This window comes from Rhinopithecus roxellana, chromosome 10 (genome assembly GCF_007565055.1).
Source record: "Rhinopithecus roxellana isolate Shanxi Qingling chromosome 10, ASM756505v1, whole genome shotgun sequence".
Lineage (NCBI taxonomy): Eukaryota > Metazoa > Chordata > Mammalia > Primates > Cercopithecidae > Rhinopithecus > Rhinopithecus roxellana.
The window spans coordinates 2,824,012-2,846,684 of NC_044558.1; the positions used below are offsets into that span (position 1 = coordinate 2,824,012).

General features: G+C 49.4%; 1 protein-coding gene and 1 pseudogene across 3 annotated transcripts; both read right to left on the reverse strand.

The window, feature by feature from the left end:
• Positions 1-8,427, reverse strand: part of LOC115899953 — a 35,914-nt pseudogene extending 27,487 nt beyond the window's left edge.
• Positions 8,428-14,188: 5,761 nt separating this feature from the next.
• On the reverse strand, positions 14,189-22,144 carry LTBR (lymphotoxin beta receptor). 3 transcript variants are annotated; one of them, XM_010385960.2, is made up of 10 exons: positions 21,723-22,144; positions 21,493-21,589; positions 21,030-21,155; positions 20,799-20,951; positions 19,994-20,090; positions 19,717-19,814; positions 17,178-17,285; positions 16,857-16,882; positions 15,430-15,658; positions 14,189-15,101 (listed from the first exon to the last, which is right to left on the reverse strand). In XM_010385960.2, exons 1-10 carry the CDS (start codon positions 21,816-21,818, stop codon positions 14,824-14,826), a joined length of 1,308 nt encoding a protein of 435 aa, XP_010384262.2. In that variant the 5' UTR covers positions 21,819-22,144; the 3' UTR covers positions 14,189-14,823. The 3 variants fall into 3 exon arrangements, with proteins under 3 accessions (XP_010384262.2, XP_030794932.1, XP_010384261.2); XM_030939072.1 differs by having other exon boundaries at positions 21,726-22,102; XM_010385959.2 differs by having other exon boundaries at positions 20,799-21,155.
• Positions 22,145-22,673: the final 529 nt, after the last annotated feature.

A 22,673-nucleotide genomic window follows, 5' to 3' on the forward strand; every position in this document is an offset into this window, starting at 1 on the left:
CCTTGGCCTCCCAAAGTGCTGGGATTACAAGAGTGAGCCACTGCGCCCGGTCTTTCTTGATCTTAATTTATCTAACAGGTAATAGTTTTTCAAAATAATAATAGCATCAGTGTATTTGGTCATATATATACATATATGTGTTACGCATAAGTAAAATTAATGATGGTAATAATACAAAGGATGGGGGAAGTAATTAGGATTATTATTATTATTATTATTTTTTGAGACGGAGTCTCGCTCTGTCGCCCAGGCTGGAGTGCAGTGGCGCAATCTCAGCTCACTGCAAGCTCTGCCTCCTGGGTTTACGCCATTCTCCTGCCTCAGCCTCCCGAGTAGCTGGGACTACAGGCACCCGCCACCTCGCCCGGCTAGTTTTTTGTATTTTTTAGTAGAGACGGGGTTTCACCGTGTTAGCCAGGATGGTCTTGATCTCCTGACCTCGTGATCCGCCCGTCTCGGCCTCCCAAAGTGCTGGGATTACAGGCTTGAGCCACCGCGCCCGGCCTTTTTTAAACTTTTTGAGACAGAGTCTCGCTTTGTCTCCCAGTCTGGAATGCAGTGGTGCGATCACAGCTCACTGCAGGCTTGACCTCCTGGACTCCAGTGATCCTCTCACCTCAGCCCCCCAAGTAGGTGGGACTAGAAGCACACATCACACCAGGCTAGTTTTTGTATTTTTGTTGTTGCTGTTGTTGAGATGGGGTTTAGTCATGTTGCCTAGGCTAGTCTCGAACTTCTGGACTTAAGCAATCTGCCTGTCTCAGCGTCCCAAAGTGCTAGGATTACAGGCATGAGCCACGGTGCCCGGCCTAGGTTGGCAGTTTCTTTTTTTTTTTTTTTTGAGACGGAGTCTTGCTCTGTCACCCAAGCTGGAGTGCAGTGGCCAGATCTCAGCTCACTGCAAGCTCCGCCTCCCGGCTTCACGCCATTCTCCTGCCTCAGCCTCCCGAGTAGCTGGGACTACAGGCACCGCCACCTCGCCCGGCTAGTTTTTTGTATTTTTAGTAGAGACAGGGTTTCACCGTGTTAGCCAGGATGGTCTCGATCTCCTGACCTCGTGATCCGCCCGTCTCGGCCTCCCAAAGTGCTGGGATTACAGGCTTGAGCCACCGCGCCCGGCCTTTTTTAAACTTTTTGAGACAGAGTCTCGCTTTGTCTCCCAGTGTGGAATGCAGTGGTGCGATCACAGCTCACTGCAGGCTTGACCTCCTGGACTCCAGTGATCCTCTCACCTCAGCCCCCCAAGTAGGTGGGACTAGAAGCACACATCACACCAGGCTAGTTTTTGTATTTTTGTTGTTGCTGTTGTTGAGATGGGGTTTAGTCATGTTGCCTAGGCTAGTCTCGAACTTCTGGACTTAAGCAATCTGCCTGTCTCAGCGTCCCAAAGTGCTAGGATTACAGGCATGAGCCACGGTGCCCGGCCTAGGTTGGCAGTTTCTTTCTTTTTTTTTTTTTGAGACGGAGTCTTGCTCTGTCACCCAAGCTGGAGTGCAGTGGCCAGATCTCAGCTCACTGCAAGCTCCGCCTCCCGGCTTCACGCCATTCTCCTGCCTCAGCCTCCCGAGTAGCTGGGACTACAGGCACCGCCACCTCGCCTGGCTAGTTTTTTGTATTTTTAGTAGAGACGGGGTTTCACCGTGTTAGCCAGGATGGTCTCGATCTCCTGACCTCGTGATCCGCCCGTCTTGGCCTCCCAAAGTGCTGGGATTCCAGGCTTGAGCCACCGCGCCCGGCGGTTGGCAGTTTCTAATCATGAGAAAACATCACATGAACCCAAACGGTGTGCCAGCCTACAAAATAATCCAAAAAGTGTAGTTTTTAAAACTGCCAAGGTTGGTCATGTGTGTGGTGGCTCATGCCTATAATCCTAGCACTTTGGGATGCTAAGGTGGGAGGATCGCTCGAGGACAGGAGTTCAAGACAACATAGTAAGACCCCATCTCAAAAAAAAAAAAGACAGGTATGGTGTTGCACGCCTGTAGCCCTGGCTATTCACGCTACAAGGTGGAGAGGATTGCTTGAGCCCAGGAGTTCGAGGTTACAGTGAACTATGATCACACCACTGCACTCCAGCCTGGGCAACACAGTGAGATCCTGTCTCTGAAAAAAAACAGAAACAAAAACAAAAGCACTGCCAAGGTCATGAAAAAATAAGGAAAGACAGAAACTGTCACAGATCAGAGAAGACTAAATATTAAAGGGTCACAATCACTAAGTGCAGTGTGGTGTCCTGGATTGGATTCCGGAACAGAAAGAGGATATTAGGGAAAAAACTGGTGAAATCTAAATAAAATCTGTAGTTTAGTTAACATGTTTCAACCATGTTAATTTCTTAATTAGTTTTGACAAATGTATCATGGCTATGTGAGATATTAACATTAAGGGAAGCTGGGTGAAAGGTATACCAGAACCCTCTGTACTATCTTTGCAGTTTTTCTATAATTCTAAAATTATTCCAAACTAAAAACTCATTAAGAAAAAAAAACCCAAATGAGGCCAGGCGTGATGGTTCACGTCTGTAATCCCAGCACTTTGGGATGCCGAAATGGGCAGATCGCTTGAGGCCAGGAGTTGAAGGCCAGCTTGGCCAACATGGCGAAACCCCGTCTGTACTAAAAATACAGAAGTTAGCCAGGTGTGGTGGTGGTCGCCTGTAATCCCAGCTACTCGGGAGGCTAAGGCAGGAGAATCGCTTGAACCTGGGAGGCTGAAGTTGCAGTAAGCCAAGATAGCGCCACTGCACTCCAGCCTGAGCGACAAGAGCAAGACTCCATCTTAAAAACAAACAAACAAACACATACTTCCTGATGGGGATATAAGTCAAAATAGGGAAAAAAGTGGATATCTCTGCGATATCATATGTCTCCCAGAATATAAACTGGAACTCAAGCAGTAAGCATGACTGAGTGGAAAGTGGCATGATGTTATCTTCTAAGGAACTAAAATGTTGCATATCTTCTGTGATGGTAACATGGGTATTCACCTATGTAACCCTTCTTCAGGCTATACACTTAAGATTAGTATACTTTATATTATTTACAGGCCAGGCGAAGTGGCTCATGCCTGTAATCCCAGTACTTTGGGAGGCCAAGGCAGGTGGATCACTTGAGGTCAGGAGTTCGAGACCAGCCTGGCCAACATGGTGAAATCCCATCCCTACTAATAATACAAAAATTAGCCAGGTGTGGTGGTGCACACCTGTAGTCCCAGCTACTAGGGAAGCTGAGACAGGAGAATCTCTTGAACCTGGGAGGCAGAGGTTGCAGTGGGCCAAGATTGTGCCACTACACTCCAGCCTGGGCAACAGAGTGAAAAAAAAAAATTTATATCTATGTATATATACACACACACATACACACACACACACACGTATACTTTACTACGTTGGAAAAAAAATTTTACTGGTTTCCTATTGCTCTTAGGGTAAAGTTCAAAATTGTTGTAGACTGTAAGTCTGAATGATGTGTTACCTGCCTCCTTCTCTAGCTTCATCTCTCTATTCCCAAGCTCTAGCCAAACTATTCTTCTATTTTTTTTTTTTTTTTTTTTTTTGAGACAGAGTCTTGCTCTGTCACCCAGGCTGGAGTGCAGTGGCCGGATCTCAGCTCACTGCAAGCTCCGCCTCCCGGGTTTATGCCATTCTCCTGCCTCAGCCTCCCGAGTAGCTGGGACTACAGGCGCCCGCCACCTCGCCCGGCTAGTTTTTTGTATTTTTTAGTAGAGACGGGGTTTCACGGTGTTAGCCAGGATGGTCTCGATCTCCTGACCTTGTGATCCGCCCGTCTCGGCCTCCCAAAGTGCTGGGATTACAGGCTTGAGCCACCGCGCCCGGCCCAAACTATTCTTCTATTACAGGGTCTTTGCACATACCATTTAGCCCACCAGCAGAGCTCTCCTCCTCAACACCCCTTCAATTTAGCTAACCCTTATTTATTCTTCAGTTTGCGTCTTAAATTTCCTCAGGGAGGGATTCCTCATCTCCAGACCTAGAATCGGTCGCTAGTTGTATGTTGTGCTTCTCTTTTGTAGCACTTGTCTACAAAAACAATAATTGTGATTCTTTTACAAGCTCCAGAAGTTTATGTATCAGGTCTGTCTCATTGGCTGTTGTATCTTAAGATGCCTAGTACATAGTAAACACTCACTTAATGTTTACCAAATGTTAATTTGGAAGTTAGGCTCAGATTAAACAAACTAGTAACCCAAAGGCTGTAAAATATGAGTTGGGATGCACGCCCACCAATAAATCCTGTTGAATCTATCTCTAAGGCGTATCTCCAACCTTCCACCTTTCTCCATCTCCCTATAGCAGTAGCCTTCTATCTGGTCTTTCTGTTTTATTTATTCATTATCCATCGGATTATTATGAAATAATAAGATATGGATACTTCCTTAGCATAACAAAATAAATATATGTATTTCAACTGCTGCTTAATGAGAAAATACTAGAAGTATTGCCCTTAAAATCAGGTTTGAGACAGAGCTGTCCATTACTATTTACTATTGTTCTGCAGATACTATGTGATGCATTTAGATGAGATTTTAAAATATTAGGGCTAGGCATGGTGGCTCACGCCTGTAATCTCAGCACTTTGGGAGGCCAAGGTGGGCAGACTGCTTGAGCCTAGGAGTTCCATACCAACCTGGGTAACATGGCAAGAACTTGTTTCTGGAAAAATTATTACACAATTAGCATTATTTATAGGTGATAACCTAAGAAAATTATTGAAAAACTATTATAGGCCAGGCGCGGTGGCTCAAGCCTGTAATCCCAGCACTTTGGGAGGCCGAGACGGGCGGATCACAAGGTCAGGAGATCGAGACCATCCTGGCTAACACCGTGAAACCCCGTCTCTACTAAAAAATACAAAAAACTAGCCGGGCGAGGTGGCGGGCGCCTGTAGTCCCAGCTACTCGGGAGGCTGAGGCAGGAGAATGGCGTGAACCCGGGAGGTGGAGCTTGTAGTGAGCTGAGATCCGGCCACTGCACTCCAGCCTGGGCGACAGAGCGAGACTCCGTCTCAAAAAAAAAAAAAAAAAAAAAAAAGACCATCGTGGCTAACAAGATGAAACCCCGTCTCTACTAAAAATACAAAAACTAGCCGGGCGAGGTGGTGGCGCCTGTAGTCCCAGGTACTCGGGAGGCTGAGGCAGGAGAATGGCGTGAACCCGGGAGGAGGAGCTTGCATTGAGCCGAGATGGCGCCACTGCACTCCAGCCTGGGTGACAGAGAGAGACACCATCTCAGAAAAACAAAAACAAAAACAAAACAAAACAAAACAAAAAACTATTATAGATCATGAGGGAATTCAGTAGGTGGCTGGGGAAAAAAAAAGAGAACAAAACTAAAAAATCCCATTTTTATAGCACTTATACAGGTAAAACACTAAGGAATGACTATAATGAGAAATGTCCATATTAAGGAAACATTAAAATGCTACCGAGGACACAAAGAGGAGGGTATCAACAAATAGAAAGATATATCATGTTCTTGAAAAGGAGATCCGGCCTGGCGCGGTGGCTCACGCCTGTAATCCCAGCACTTTGGAAGGCTGAGGCTGGATCACTTGAGGTCAGGAGTTGGAGACCAGCTTTGCCAACATGGTGAAACCCCATCTCTACTAAAAATACAAAAATTAGCTGGGCATGGTAGCACGCACCTGTAATCCCAGCTACTCAGGAGGCTGAGGCAGAAGAATTGCTGGAACCCGGGAGGCAGAGGTTGCAGTGAGCCGAGATCGTGCCACTGCACTCCAGCCTGGTGACAGAGCGAGACCCTGTCTCAAAGTAAAAACAAACAAACAAACAAACCCAACACCCTAATTGATTTGTAAATTCAATACAATCTCAAAACACATCCTCAAAGGAGCCTTTCTTTTGGAGGGAGAGTGAACTAAATAAGCTGATCCTAAAATTCATGTGGAAAAAGAAGAAAATATAGTTAGAAAGATTTTTAAAAAGACAGAGTGAAAAGAGGTACTGGCCCTAAGAGATATTAAAATATAAAGCTAAAACAATTGAAAGACTGTAATGTTGGCAAATTGAAAAGACGGATCAATGAGAGAATTGAAAGTCCAGAAGTAAATTCAAACTTGCACAAAAATTTGGTTTATCATAACAGTAGGTTTTTTTTTTTTTTTTTTTTTTTTTGAGACGGAGTCTTGCTCTGTCTCCCAGGCTGGAGTGCAGTGGCGCGATCTCCGCTCACTGCAAGCTCCCTCGGCTCCCGGGTTCACGCCATTCTCCTGCCTCAGCCTCCTGAGAAGCTGGGACTACAGGCGCCCGCCACCTCGCCTGGCTAACTTTTTTGTATTTTTAGTAGAGAGGAGATTTCACCATGTTCGCCAGGATGGTCTCGATCTCCTGACCTCGTGATCCGCCCGCCTTGGCCTCCCAAAGTGCTGGGATTACAGGCGTGAGCCACCGCGCCCGGCCCATAACAGTAGTTTTAAATTAGTGAATAAAAAACTATTGTTCAGGCCGGGCGCGGTGGCTCAAGCCTGTAATCCCAGCACTTTGGGAGGCGGAGACGGGCGGATCACGAGGTCAGGAGATCGAGACCATCCTGGCTAACACGGTGAAACCCCGTCTCTACTAAAAAAAATACAAAAACTAGCCGGGCGAGGTGGCGGGCGCCTGTAGTCCCGGCTACTCCGGAGGCTGAGGCAGGAGAATGGCGTAAACCCGGGAGGCGGAGCTTGCGGTGAGCTGAGATCTGGCCACTGCACTCCAGTCCCGGCGACAGAGCGAGATTCCGCCTCAAAACAAAACAAAACAAAACAAAAACAAAACAAAAAAACAAAAAACTGTTGTTCAATAGATGACTGGAGATAAGAAGATAACATTTGGAAACTAATAGAAATATAGGAGGCCAGGTGTGATGGCTCACACCTGTAATCTCAACACTTTGAAGACCAAGGCAGAAGGATCACTTGAGCTCAGGAGTTCGAGACCAGCCTGGGCAATGTGGTGAAACCTCATTTCTACAAAAAATTAAAAAATTAACCTGGCGTGGTGGTGTGTGTCTGTAATCCCAGCTACTGGAGAGAGGCTGAGGTGGGAGATTTGCTCGAGCCTGGGAGGTGGAGGCTGCAGAGAGCTGTGATTGTGCCACTACACTCCAGCCTGGGTGACAGAGCGAGACCCTGTCTAAAAAAAAAGAAAAGAAAAGAAAAATAGAAAGAGATATGAACAGTAATAGAAAATAAATTACAAATCGCTCTTTAACGTATGAATTGTTCACTCATAGGAAATGAAATGTTCATTCACAGTGAAATGAAAAACTTCACTCACAATAGGAAATCCAAATAAAAATGACACTGAGATAACTTTTTTTTAATCTTTCAGTTTGGCGAAGATCAAAATGTTTGATAACACATCAAAGTTGGTGTTTATGTAAGGAAATGGACACTTAAAAATTTCCGATGTTCGGCCAGGCGCGGTGGCTCACGCCTATAATCCCAGCACTTTGGGAGGCTGAGACGGGCGGATCATGAGGTCAGGAGATCGAGGCCATCCTGGTTAACACGGTGAAACCCCGTCTCTACTGAAAATACAAAAAATTAGCCGGGCGAGGTGGCGGGTGCCTGTAGTCCCAGCTCGGGAGGCTGAGGCAGGAGAATGGCGTGAACCCGGGAGGTGGAGCTTGCAGTGAGCCGAGATTGTGCCACTGGACTCCAGCCTGGGTGACAGAGCGAGACTCTGTCTCAAAAAAAAAAAAAAAAAAAAAAAAAAAAAAAAAAAAAAAAAAAAAAAATTCCGACGTTCCATCTCTATGGGGGACAAATTAGCAACATTTATCAAAACAAAATGTATGTACCTTCTTTTTTTTTTTTTTTTTTTTTTTTTTTTTTTTGAGACGGAGTCTTGCTCTGCCGCCCAGGCTGGAGTGCAGTGGCCGGCTCTCAGCTCACTGCAAGCTCCGCCTCCCGGGTTCACGCCATTCTCCTGTCTCAGCCTCCCGAGTAGCTGGGACTACAGGTGCCCGCCTCGGCACCCGGCTAGTTTTTTGTATTTTTTAGTAGAGAGGGGGTTTCACCGTATTAGCCAGGATGGTCTCGATCTCCTGACCTCATGATCCGCCCGTCTCGGCCTCCCAAAGTGCTGGGATTACAGGCTTGAGCCACCGCGCCCGGCCGTATGTACCTTCTAACCAGGAAATTTTATTTCCAGCAGTTGTTTTTTGTAGCAGTACTTCCACATGTGCAAAATGACATAGGTTATTACTGTAGTGTTGTCTGTAATAGTAAAGGTTAGAAATGAATTAAAAATCCTCAAAAGGGATCCAGTTAAATGGTACAGCCATGTAATAGAATACCACATAGATAGAAAAATGAATGAGAAAGTTTTTTTGGTACTAATATGGAGTTATGGTCAAGCTATTTTAATAACTGAAAAAGGCAAGGGGAAGAACTTACAGAACATCGTGTACAGTAGTCTACCCCCCTCCAAGGGGGATACGTTCCAAGACCCCCAGTGGATGCCTGAAACTGTGGATAGCACTGAACCTGATTGCTGTCAGTCAAAACACATTTCTGTTCATGTCTTCCACCCACAAATTTGATGCCTTTTCCATCTTAACTAAGCACTTATCATGCACCATGACTTTTGCAGTTTAAGGTGTGACAGCAAAACTAGTATGAATTTCTTTTATCTGCTTCACAATTTCATGAATAGAAGGTTCACTGTTATTGTAGATCTTAGCAAAGTCATCAAAGAAAGCACATTCTGGCTTCTCTTTGGCACATCTAAATTACCAGTATCACCACTCTTGTGCTTTGGGGCCATTATGAAGTAAAATAAGGGTGACTTGAACACAAGCATGCAATACCCCAACAGTTGGTCTGATCACTGGGAAGGCTTGTAAGTGAGTAAGGGGTAGGGAGCGTCTACAGGGAGGAGACGCTGGACAAAGGGAGAATTCATGTCTTGAAGGACAGGAGTAGTGTTACCAACCACGCGGTCTTGGGGGTTGTTAATGCAATAGTTGTTAACATGAGGCCAAAGGAGTTCTCCCAGACAAGGCTTTATTAGAGCTTATGCAGGGCATAAGGGAGGCAGCACGAGAGAGAATTCTCTGGCTGGCTCCTGGAAGAGACTCAAGAGAGTAATCTTGAAGGAGCTGAAGTGGGAGGGGAGTGAGTTTGAGCAGGTAGAGATGCGGAAACTTTGGCACCTGTTCAGTTTGATAACACAGTTCTTTATGCATCATGCGTCTCATTAGCATGTTAAGTCCCCACCCCGGGTGTGATTTTTGGAATTATAATGAAGACAAGGCAAAGAAGCACTCATTCTTCTGGTCTTGTGGTGTACATACGGGAGATAGGGTTAACTCCTTTGAGTAGGATTTAAGGTGGTAGCTGCTTATTTTAATTTCTTCAAGGTTCTACAACTAGTGGGTATGGCACCTGGAGTAAGATTTATGGTGGGACATTGCTCATCTTAGTCTCTCTAAGGGTCTGCGATGAGTGGGCATAGTGCCTTGAGCAAGAGTCACGGTGCAAGGTCTGGACAGTCTGGTTGGGGTCCTCGCTGGCCACACCCCCACCAGCTTGCAATAGAGGTTCTTGGTGGGGCACGGGTGGGGCCACGTCCCATCCCTACTCTGTCTCAGTCGGACAGCTTGAGGTTTCATCATGCTGTTCAGAACAGTGCACAATTTAAAACAGATGAATTGTTTCTTTCCGGAATTTTCCATGTAATATTTTTGGACCACAGCAGATAACTGAAACCATGGGAAGCAAAACCACAGATAAGGGAGGACTGCTGTAGGACCATTTGTAGAAATAAAAAAGCAAAGGAATGTATTCATATATATTTGTTTGAATATGCATAAATGACCTCTGGAACAGCATCAGAAACAGTAACATTGGTTGCTTCCAGGGCAGGGACCTTGGTGGTTGGGGGATAGGAGTGAAAGAGAGACATTTCACTGTTTACTCTTTGATACTTTTTGAATTTTGACCCATGTGAATAAATCATCCATCCGAAAGAGAGGAAATAAATACAATTAAAACTAAAAAAGAAAAGGAAAACTGGACACTATGATTGACACAATGGGAACTTTTTTTCCTCTGGTAAAAAGAAGCCCAGAAGTAGGTGCTGTGCTTACTTACTGATGATTTGGGTCTCAGTGATGCCTTGGGAGCCAGGTTGTTTCCTTTCTTCCAGGTCCTCAGAGGATTGACCTTTTAGTCCCGTGGCTATTTCCTCATGATGGTAATTTGGCTACCACAGCTCAGGAATGATGCTGTCACACACAACATCCCCCAAACAAAAAATAAGGGCCAAGGTAAGCCAAAAACTTTCTCCTAATGGTGCTTTATATCCTGGAAAGGAAGACTTCCCTGTGCATGTCACTGTACAATTGCAAAGAAGAATGAGTTTATCGGCTCCTGGGATTGGGGGAAGGGCCTCTTCTCCTGATGTCGTGGAATCTCTGCTCTAGTACAGAAATGCGGTTCTGTCCTTAGGAAATGTGCAGAAGTCTGTTGGGCAGGCAGCAGAAAGAGTCCACCACAGCTGTCTGTGTGAACCGCTTTATCTTTTGAAAAGGGAAGTTCTGGCCGGGCGCGGTGGCTCACGCCTGTAATCCCAGCACTTTGGGAGGCCGAGGCGGGCGGATCACAAGGTCAGGAGATCCAGACCATCCTGCCCAACATGGTGAAACCCCGTCTCTACTAAAAAAAATACAAAAAATTAGCTGGGCTTGGTGGCGGGCACCTGTAGTCCCAGCTACTTGGGAGGCTGAGGCAGGAGAATGGCCTGAACCCTGGAGGCAGAGCTTGCAGTGAGCAGAGACTGTGCACCACTGCACTCCAGCCTGGGCGACAGAGTGAGACTCCGTCTCAAAAAAAAAAAAAAAAAAAAAGAAAGAAAGAAAGAAAAGGGAAGTTCTTACTGACCCTTGGTGGGCTAACCCTGCCGGTACTCACAGTGCTTCCTGCCGGAAAAGACTAGAGTGAGTCTCCTGTGAAGTCTCAGACTGGTAGGGAAGCTGAACGCCCACCTCTCATCCACTGTGTCCACTGGAGAAACCAAGCGTCCAGGGACTCCTCTGCGTGTGGCACTGTGCGGGCTTGGGGAGGAGTGGCGTGGTCAGAGAGCAGCCATCCCCTTACTGTCTTCATGATTTTCCTTGGCTCTGTCATCCCAGGGGATACAAAGCTTCACTCCAAGTTCTGGGGTATTCAGGGTGGTAAAGTTGCCACGGGATTGTTGCTGGTTGAAATTCTGCTGGGGAGGAGAGAAGCCGGAGAACTCCTACTTTGACATTGTGTTGATACCACTCTCAAAAAGGGAAATTCTGAATTACCCCATCCTCCCCCATCTCCCTGTGCTACTGCTCCTTCCCCAGTTTCATCTACCTTTCTTCTGGGCTACAGCCTTGTCCCCCTCACGGGTGTCCCACCCCCATGTTGATGTGGATTGGACTTGGTGTCAGCTGTCTCCTCCCTGTGGCAGAGGATTAGGGTTCTCACAACCAACAATTATTCCATTGTCAACTGCCATTGCATCCTGTTGCATCTTTTGAAGACCACCATCAAGAAGTTGTCTTTGTTGGTTTTCTGCCAACTTTTCCTTCTAGACAGAAGCTCCCCTCCACGTGGCCTGTGCTCTGTGGATGTGTCCTGGAGCCTGTACTGACTCAACACTGGCAAAACAGACATGGGCAATGCTTTGCGTGGAATCGTGTCCCCCTCCAAAATCCATGTGCTGAAGCCAACTCCCAGGATCTCAGAATGGGACCTTATTTGGAGACAGGGGCTTTGAAGAGGTGATTAAGTTAAAATGAGGTCATCAGGGTGGGCCCTAATCCACTAAGAGAAGATTAGGACACACTCACGCACAAAAGACAGACCATGTGAAGACACAGGTGTCAGGAAGGCCACTATTAGCAGGCCAAGGAGAAAGGCCTCAGAGGACACCAACCTTACCAACACCTTGATCTCTGACTTCCAGCCTCCAGAGCTGTGAGAAGGTAAATCTCTGCAGCTTAAGCTATCCAGTCTGCAGTACTTTGTTATGGCGGCCCTAGAAAATTAATTTAGGCAGGCCGGCTGCAGTGGCTCATGCCTGCAATCTCAGCTCTTTGGGAGGCTGAGGTGGGAGGATCACTTGATCCCAGGAGTTTGAGACCAGCCTGGGCAACATAGCAAGACCCCATTTCTTTCTTTTTTTTTTTTTTTGAGACGGAGTCTTGCTCTGCCGCCCAGGCTGGAGTGCAGTGGCCGGCTCTCAGCTCACTGCAAGCTCCGCCTCCCGGGTTCAAGCCATTCTCCTGTCTCAGCCTCCCGAGTAGCTGGGACTACAGGCGCCCGCCTCGTCGCCTGGCTAGTTTTTTGTATTTTTTAGTAGAGACGGGGTTTCACCATATTAGCCAGGATGGTCTCGATCTCCTGACCTCGTGATCCGCCCGTCTCGGCCTCCCAAAGTGCTGGGATTACAGGCTTGAGCCACCGCGCCCGGCAAGACCCCATTTCTTAAAAAAGAAATTAAAAAAAAAAAAAAATGAGCCAGATGTGGTGGCATGCATCTATAGCTCTAGCTATGTGGGAGGCTGAGGTAGGAGGATCATTTGAGTCTAGGAGTTGAGGCTACATGAGCCATGATTGTGCCACTGCCCTCCAGCCAGGGTGACACAGTCGGATCCTGTCTCTAAAAACATATCGGGAGGTATAATCATAAATTTGAATGGTGTCACAAAGGGCTGTGCTTGTGTACCATTTCTTTCAAAATATTTTCCTCCTTTTATTTTGTTGAAAAAAATGTATAAAATTTGTTTTTTTTTAATCTAAACACATTAGAACAATTATTAAGAATTCATGCAGTCTGGCCCCAGCATATTGCAGGGGCAGGAGGATTTAGCTTTATTTAAAGATACAGCTCACCATTATTTACTTTTCAAAAAAGGAAGTTGGATGTGATACTTTCACAGTCAACCTTAAATGACCCATCCACTCAGTTGGATCAGACGCCTTCTGAGGTGTGTGTTTTGCAGCCGCTCCATCCTAATGAGCCCCAGTGACAGAGTTCTTCATATCAGAGCCATGACAGTGGCCTTTTATGGAAGGAGCAGCCAACTGGCAGCAGCTCCCTAACAATCCTGCAAGCTAAGATCCTCTCTACGGAGCACAGGAGAGCATTCAGGGACGGGGAGGGGCAAACATTTACTAATAAGAGGGCTTGAGAAGATTTAAAGTCCTTTTAGGGGGAAAAAATAAAAGAAGACAAAAAGAAACCAAAAAAGTAAAAGTCACAAATACTCTTTCTGAACCAAAAGGAGGCCAGCCTAGATTTCTGTTCACCAACAGAATGTGAACTTGGCTTCTCTCATTTTATGTCTAAAGTGCACACCTCAGGTCAGGCACGGTGGCTCTCACGCCTGTAATCACTGCATGTTGAGAGGCCAAGGCAGGAGGATTGCTTGAGCCCAGGAGTTCAACACCAGCCTGGGCAACACAGGGAGACCTGATCTCTACTAAAAATACAAAAAATTAGCCGGGTGTCATGGCACACACCTACAGCCCCAGCTACTTGGGAGGCTGAGGCAGGCGGATCCCTTGAGACAGGAGTTCAAGGTTGCCATGAGCCATGATAGTGCCACTGCACTACAGCCTGAGTGACAGAATGAAACACTGTCTAAAAAAAAAAAAAAAAATACACACATTTCCCTTCAATCAACCTTGGAGAACATTTTTCACTTTGCGTGTGGCTAGATGTTTGAGAGTTGACTGAGACTTAACACCTGCAGAACATGCAAGAGATCTGATTATTTAAGGCCAGACCATTCTACCTGTTCAAAGAAATTCTGGAAGGGCGTGGTTTTTTTCCCCCTCCAAGAGGCCTCTAAAAGCCAGACAAACTGGGCGCAAATCCCAGCTTTGTCATTTGCAGCTGAAATGGGAAAGTTACTGCTCTGTGCCTCAGCGTCCTCATCTGTTAAATGGGAATCATATCTACCTCATGGAGTTATTGTGAAGATTAAATAAGTTAGTACTGTAAAACATTGAGAACACTGCCAGGCACGTTGTCAGCCATCACTGACTCGACTGTTATTTCCTGGACTATATCCACCAGTTCCTCATTGAAATACCTTTATGGGATTATATTTTAGTGTCTTGACCTTTGTCTTTGAGATTGTCTCCATGGAATAGTGTTTCTGTATAAATCCCAAGAAAATAAATTATCTAGGTCCCATTCTTTTTATTTGCATGTGGTTACAATATAAATACACTCGCCATTTTCCTCCCCTTCCAAAACTCTTCCCCACACCTAGGAATCCTACCCAACCCCCTAGTTGTTTATGACTCCCTTTCCTCTCCTCTAGGAGGGGAGGGAAGGAGCGTCCTCCCTATAATTTCATCCTCATGCAGGGTCTACCTCAGTCCATGTGAAGTGTGGAGCCCCAAATGGCCTCTGAAGCTTGGGGATGAGCACCACGAATCCTTTAGAGGGCCCGGTGACGTCCTTGGAGGTGACCATGTGGCGGCTCCCTCGGTGCCATGCTCCGGTGCGGCGTGCCATAGTGGGCAGCAGTTGGTATCATGTGCCCTGTCCGTGCCCGAGGCTGAGCAGCCCCAGTGGGTGGGCGGGCCTGCCAGGAGGCCTCAGGTTTGCTCAGGCAGTAGGGAGAGTCCTGTGGAGGGCATCGTACCCAGCCAGTGCCCACCTGCTCTCGCAGGTGTCTGAGCGTTCGTCCCTTAGGGCTCTGCCTCCCCGGGCCCTACTCAGGCCCCCTGTGAATCCCACATGGGCAGGGTGGCCTCAAGGGAGAAGGTGCCCTTGTGCCTCCAATCTTCTGCCTTTTCTCAGATGCCATCAGTCATAGGTGATAAATTGGCTCCTTGGGCCCCTATTAGAGGGCGTGGCACCACAGTGCTCTGTCTCTGCCAGATGCCAAGCCTTGCCATCTTCCTGGTGGGGTGTAGAGAGCCCGGGAGGGCCCAGGTCCCCCTCTTCGGGAATGGGGTATGGAGGGTCGGGGGTAGCTGGGAGATCTCCAGGACCCGGTGGTCCCCCCAGTACTGGTCCATTGTAGATGTAGATGTTGCCAGTGATAGTCATAGACCCGCCAGTGACATGAATGCCATTGGTACCTGTAGGAAAGGAGGCAGAGTGTTGAGGAAGGCAGGCCCCCAGTTCAGTCCCGCTGCTTCTTGAATTTTTACCTTCTTCTCGCCTTTCCCCTGGCCCTGCCCCTCTCCTGCTTGCTGCTGGTTTCTTGAGCTCTGTGTTCATTTCTCTGTTTCTGGGTTTTCCAGTCTCTTCCTTTTTCTCTAGTTGTGACACTGACTGGCAGCAGAGTCTCTGTCTGCCTCTGTTCTGGTCTTTTTATTTCATCTGGCCCACAGTCTCTCTCTGCCAGTCATCCCTCTCTCCCCATCCTTCCCCATCCTTCCTGTCCTCTCCCTGCCCCAGGCTCACCGTGGGCCACCTGGTTCTGCTCCCCAGGTTCCAACTGCGGCTCCCTGGTCAGGTCCAGAGGACTCTGCTGTTGCGGCACCCCTTCCTCCAAAACTAGGGCTGTGGGAAGCCCAGTGGATACTGGCGAAACATCTCCAGAGATGGGCAGCAGTGGCTCTACCAGGTCAGGGAAGTGTGGATTGGCCTTTGGAGGGTCCCAGCCTGCAGCTACAGGATTAGGTCCCTCTCCCTGCAGGAAAGAGATGGAGACCCAAACAATGACAAGGGCCCCAGACCCCTTTTTCTCCCTCCCTCCCTCCCTTCCTCCCTCCCTCCCTCCTCTCTCTTTTTCTCTTTCTCTCTTTCTTTCTTTCTTTATTGAGACAGGGTCGGGCTGTGTCACTCAGACTACAGTGCAGTGGTGCAGTCATAGGTCACTGCAGGCTCAAGAACTCTTGGACTCAAGTGATCCTCTAGCTTCAGCCTCCTGAGTAGCTGGGACTGCCTGGCTAACTTTTTTTTTTTTTTTTTTTTTTTTTTTTTTTTTTTTTTTTTTTTTTGAGACAGAGGCTTACTCTGTCACCCAGGCTAGAGTGCAGTGGCATAATCTCAGCTCAACTGCAACCTCCGCCTCCTGGGTTCAAGCAATTCTCCTGCCTCAGCCTCCCAAGTAGCTGGGATTACAGGTGCCTGCCACCACGCCCGGCTAATTTTTGTATTTTTAGTAGAGATAGGGTTTCACCATGTTGGCCAGGCTGGTCTCAAACTCCTGACCTCAGGTGATCCACCCGCCTCGGCCTCCTGAAACGCTGGGATTACAGGCATGAGCCACTGCACCTGGCCCTGCCTGGCTAACTTGAAACAACATTTTGGGTAGAGATGGGGTCTGGCTGTGTTGCCCAGGCTGGCTCATCTTTCTTTAGTTCCCATACCCCACTCCATGCTTTGGCAACTCACCACCCGCTTCTGCTCCTCCCCATGCCCCTGCCTCAGGGTCTTCGCACCGGATGCTCCCTCTTCCTGGAGCACTTTCCCACCAGATAACCCCATGGCTGGCTCCTCGCTTCTTCAGCTCTCCGCTCAAATATCAGGTTCTCAGAGAGGCCTTCACTGTCCCCTCTGTCTAAAATACCCCCCTCCTTTGCCACTGTCACTCTTTGAGCCCTTACCTGCTTTATTTAGCAATTATACCACCTGATATGTAGTTTAACTGTATTCTTGCTCCATGGGCATGTGGACTCCAGGAGAGGAGGTACTGTGTTTTGCTCACTGCTGTACCCCCAGTGCCTAGGACAGTGCCTGGCACATGGCATGTTCAGTAAATCATCAGTTGAATGAATGAATGAATGAGTGTGAAGTCAGCCTGCATACTCTTTTCCTGTCTGCTCCCACTTTGTACTCTCATCACCTCTTCCCCTCCTTGCTGCCTTCTCAGCCCCCGCCATTACCTGTGGACGCCTCTTGAGCAGCGATCCTGCAATGGAGAACGAAATGGGTGTAGGCTCCCTGGCAGGCCTCAGACCTAGCCTTTCAGCCTCCACACCCCACCACAGTGTGTAGCAACTTGACCACCTGGGGGCCCAGAGGAACAAGCCACTGTCACTCTCATCTCCAGCCTCAGAATAAGCAGCTGGATGAAGGTAAGGATGTCTATGTAGGGGGTAGGCTTTGGGAGTCTTGAGGGTGTGGAGGGTTGCACCGGGGAAGTTGAATATTCCTCCCTCCACCTCCCACCGCCAACCCATCCACTGCAGCTGACCCCTTCCTACCCAGTTTCCTGCAGAGAGAAGGGTGGCTCTTCCAGATGCAGGCAAAGATGGTGGCAAGGAGCAGAAAGAAGGCCAGTGGCAGCAGGATGGCCAGCATCAGCATGGTTCCTGCCAGGACAGCAAACAGGAGGGGTGATCACAGCCCCAAAAAGGACAGAGGGGAGGAGGAGAAGGAAGAGCTTTCCAGATCCTGGACAACCCAGACAGAGAAAAGGGAGCAGCTTTTTTTTCTTCTAGCCACACTGCAGCTCCTAAAGGCAGAATGAGAGAAACTTCCCTTGGGTTACAGAGAAGGGGAACTAAGTTGGACTTGAGGACCTCTTGGCAGCCAGGAGAGACTGTATCATGGATGGGCATGTTTGGGGGTGGTGCTGGTGCCCTCCTGCTCAGAGATCAGGATTGGGCAGGCTTGTGCGTGCAGGATGGGAGTTTGGGCAGCTGATTTTCAAGGTCTGGAAGTGGGATTGGGAGACAGTAGGGAAGGGTGGGGCTTGGAGTTGTGGCCTCAGCCATTGTACAGAGGGGCTGCTGTAGAGGAGCTAGGGTTGCCCTGCTATACCTGTGAGGGTGTTTACCGGGGTGAGAGAGTGGGGAACCTTGCTTTGGAACTGCCTGTGGTCACCTGGGAGAGCAGGGCTTGCAAGTTCTCCACCCCCTTGCTCAGGGCAGATTCTAGGAGGGGAAGAGAAAGAGAGGCTGGAGTTCAGCTTCTCTAGCTTTGATCTGTAGCAGTGGGTAATTTCTCCTTCTCTGGGTACCAGAGCTGCCAGCAATAGCACGGAGTCTCCAGTGCCCTTCAACTACGCCTGGGGAAGGGTGGGAGGACTTGCGCATTTCTCTGCTGGGCATTTTTCCCCTTCTCATTCATGTAAATCTGTAGCCTAAGGGAATATGGAATAGGAGGCCTGGGGAGAAACTGGCCTGGGAGTCTGGGCCACGGTTTCCTGCCCAGCTGTGTGACTTTTAAGTCGTTTCACTTCTTTGAGCATCAGTTTTTCATATATAAGATGAGAAGGTTAGCTTACATACTCTCTACAATTCCAGCTCTAAAATGCCAGTTGTATTTGATACATAGTTCAAAATTAACAGAGCACAGAAAAATACTTAGATTGTGGAATGAAAAAATCAGGTTATAAAATATTAAAATTACTTCACTTTTAGTAAACAACAACAACAACAAAAAAAACCCAGTACATATAAACATGCATAGAAAAATGTCTGGGAGGAATATATACCACAGTGTAACGAGTGGATATTCTAGGCAGTGGTTTTGTGGGTGAATTTTAGTTTTGCTTATCTGAAGTCTCTAATTTTCTTTTTTTTTTTTTTTTTTTTTTTTTTTTTTTTTTTGAGACGGAGTCAGGCTCTGTCGCCCAGGCTGGAGTGCGGTGGCCAGATCTCAGCTCACTGCAAGCTCCGCCTCCCGGGTTTACGCCATTCTCCTGCCTCTGCCTTCCAAGTAGCTGGGACTACAGGCGCCGCCACCTCGCCCGGCTAGTTTTTTGTATTCTTTAGTAGAGACGGGGTTTCACCGTATTAGCCAGGATGGTCTCAATCTCCTGACCTTTTGATCCGCCCGTCTTGGCCTCCCAAAGTGCTGGGATTACAGGCTTGAGCCACCACGCCCGGCCAAGTCTCTAATTTTCTATAGTGCATGCATTATGACATGGGCTCTGGAGTAAGAAAACCTGAGTACAGTCTCTAATAACACCAATGACCACCTGGGTGGATGATCTTGAGTATGTCACTTAACCTCTTTGAGTCTCAGTTTCTTCCTTCAGTCCATGAGGATAATAATAGAATCTACCTCATAGCATCATTAAGAAGATGAAATGAGTTAGTAAATGTAAAGCGGTTACAGAGTGCCCAACACACACAGTGAACCTTCTACCAATTAGTGATGTTACAGTCATTAGAAACATCTTGTAGCCATCTACCAGGCTAGCAAAGCCAATCAATCCACAGGAAACAGACAAGAAAGAGTCAAATGGGAATCTTCCGTCTAATAATAAAAATATATAGTCTAATAAAGAGGTGTTTGGTCTAGTTAATGGATTGTGTGAAAAAAATAATGGATTGTGTGATGTTGGTATGCCCAAAATGATGACAGTAGTAGCTATCATTACATCTCAGTAGCCTAAGGGAATATGGAATGGGAGTCTAGGCCATGGTTTCCTGCCCAGCTGTGTGACTTTTAAGTCGCTTCACTTCTTTGAGCATCAGTTTTTCATATATAAGATGAGAAGGTTAGCTGACATACTCTCTACAATTCCAGCTCTAAAATGCCAAGGGATGTGTTCCTTTACATAGTATTACAGTATGTATAATTTTAAAAGTAAGTGTGTGTGTGTGTGTGTGTGTGTGTGTGTAAACTAGCCTAGGGATACTCTAATTTTTTCTGTAAGGAACTTTTCTTCTTGCTCCAATTCTGGGAAGGAAGGGTTAATCTTTTCCTCATTTTTTTTTTTTTTTTTTAGATGTGGAGCATTAAGGCATTTTCCAAGGCACCCCTCTGTTTCCCTCAGCCCTGGACCCTCACCTGACATCTCTGGGGGCAGCGACTCTGATGGATTTCTGCAGGTCGTGTCAGACTGGGCAGTGCCTGGAGCTGCTTCCACCAGACCTTGGTCCTCACACCTGCAGAGGAAAAAAGAGATGATGACCTTTTCATGCCCTGGCCCACCAGTGTCCCAGTGGGCATGCGGGGCGGCTGAAAGTGGTGAGTCAAGTCCACAGTGTCAAGGATGGGGGCTGGGGGTTGTTAGCAGCTGAGACTCCTCAGAGGGTGGAAGGAGCATGCGTGGGGCCGCACTCACCTGGTGTGGGGCTGGCAGCGGGCGCTGGGGGAGGAGGTATTCTGGAAGTGTCCTGCCTTGCAGGGGACGCAGTGGTTGTTACCCTTCCCAACTTCATCTGCCAAGAGAAAGGCAGGCCAGCCAGGGTGAATTGGCAAAAGGGAGGGGCCCTTTGCCGGGCTGTGAGTTTCCTTTAAGCCTCAGGATGGCCTCCTCCTTGCCCATCCACCCCATTCTGTAGCTCTTGCCTCACCTTTCCCAAGCTCTGCTTTGCTGCCTACCTTTTTTTTTTTTTTTTTTAGACGGAGTCTCACTCTGTTGTCCAGGCTGGACTGCAGTGGCGCGATCTTGGCTCACTGCAAGCTTCACCTCCCGGGTTCATGCCATTCTCCTGCCTCAGCCTCCCGAGTAGCTGGGACTACAGGCGCCCGCCACCACGCCCAGCTAATTTTTTGTATTTTTAGTAGAGAGGGGGTTTCACCGTGTTAGCCTAGATGGTCTCGGTCTCCTGACCTCATGATCCACCTGCCTCGGTCTCCCAAAGTGCTGGGATTACAGGTGTGGGCCACCGCACCTGGCCTACAGCCTACCATCTTGCCCCAGCTTCCCAGTACTGAGAAGAACCCCCTCGTGTGCCCCCCTGCACCTGCCCCAGTTTCATGTCCCTCCAGAACTCTTCTGGGAGCCTCTGCATGGAATGAGAAGAGGCATTTTAAGCCAAGGACCTGGGGGGTCGCTGTGGACACAGTACCATATTCCCTTCTCCCACTTGCCATCCCTGGCACCCAGCCTCCTTTTCACATCCAGCCCCTCAGGGACCTCTAACCTTTGAGCTCAGCTTCAGTGCCAGGCGGGCAGTCAGAAAGTAGCTCGCAGTGTGTACACTCGAGGGCCCAGGCAGCACAGAACATTCCCGGCTGGCAGCGGCACTGGGTCTTCCGTTTGCTTGTGCAGGGGGCAGTCTCCTCGAGGCCCATCACTGGTGGGGAGACGGGAGGGGTTAGGGAGGGGCCCAGCTCCAGGGGATCTAGCCCCCCGCAGGCACATCCCCACTCACCTGGGTCACAGGGGCGGCACAGCTGGCAGATGGTCAGGTAGTTCCAGTGCTCGTTGTAGGAATTTTCGGCACATGTGGCACAAACTGTGTCCCGGCTGCGGCTACATTTAGCTGAGACATAGGTGCCTAGAACGTGAGTTCGGTAGTAGAGCTTCAGGAGACATGGCTCCACCCTCACCTCTGCTGCCTGTGGTGTGACCCCGGCCTTTCCCTCGGTCTCTCTGGCCCCCCAGCATCCTGCCCGTGGCCCTCCGGCTCCCTCTCAGTGAGGTAAGGAAAGAGGTGGCCCAGTGGGGAGGGCCAGTTCCATCTCCTCCACCTGATGTCTAGGGTTTCCCATGCTCGTCTCCAGCAGCCAGTTTTCCTGGGGGACAGTGCCCACCTTCCCTCTGAGGCCTCAAGGGGGCTGGAGACCCCGTGACCCACTTCCGAGGCCCAGGTTCGTCCTGCCATTGCCTCTCACCTGGCGGGCAGCGGGAGCAGCAGATGCGGTGCCTGGGCTCATAGTATTCCTTTTCCTGGTCCCTGCAGGTCTGGTTCTCCGACCCGTATGGAGGCACCTTCAAAGGGAGATGGAAAAGAGGAGAGAATAATTAGTCAGGGGTCAGCTTGGGAGAGCAGAAGGAATGGAGCGAAGCCTGCCCAGATCCCTCTTCCCCACCCTCGCCCACTCCTACCAGGCCCCTTCCTCACCACCTGGGGCTGGGACGCTGCCAGGAGCCCGACGAGGCCCAGCACCAGAGGCCCCCAGGCCAGGCCGGGGGCAGAGGTGGCCCAAGGCAGGCGCATGGCGGCCACTTGGCCAGGCGGCCAGCAGAGTGGGGGCCTGGGAGGAAGGCAGGAGGCCGGACGCCCTGGGCAGCGGTGGCGGCAGCTGCCTGAGCCCAGAGCCTGGGACGGGACTCAGGGCCGATGTGCCCCCCAGGGCCGGGAGCGGCCAGGCCGGGCCTCCAGGGCTCCCACGGCGGAGCTCAGGAAGTGGGAGTGGAGCGAGCTGGCCGCGGGGCGGGGACAGGGAGCGCTGGGAGCCAGGCCGGCCTGTCGCAATCGCAGCCAAGGGAAGAGGAACAGGCTTGTCTGCCTCGACGCGGGGCGGGAGGGGCGGCCGGGAAAGCACGTGAGGGCCGCGGGGCCGGAACCGGCCTCCTCCCTTCTTCGGAAGCCCGACCAGGAGAGCGGACTGCGGACAGCCCCGGCCCAGCCGAGGGAAGGGCGGCAGGCCCGGGGTCAGCCCTTGGACAAGCCTCGCAGGGGGAGCAGAGGGAGTTTCAGAGAGCGCAGGGGACAGATGGGTGCGGGATCTGTAAAGCGAGGGGCCCAGGACGGGCGGTCATGGAGAGGGCAGGACGCAGGGACTGCAAGGCCGCAGAAGCAACTCTGAGGCCGAAGAGAACCGGCTGGCAGACGCCCGGGTTCCTCCCCTGTTGTCCTGCCCTGCTTTGGGACTTTTTCAGACAAATTACAAGAGACTAGCAAGTCAGCCAGCCCCCCACGCCACCAACCCAGCCCAATCCACACAGGAGTGGGCACAGGTCACGCAGGAGACCGTTGAGAGCTGTGCAGCTCGCCCTGCTCCCTGTCCTCAGGGAACCTCCCTCCCAAAGAGAAGGGGAGGGTATGCGGAGGGGAGTCCTGGGACCAGCA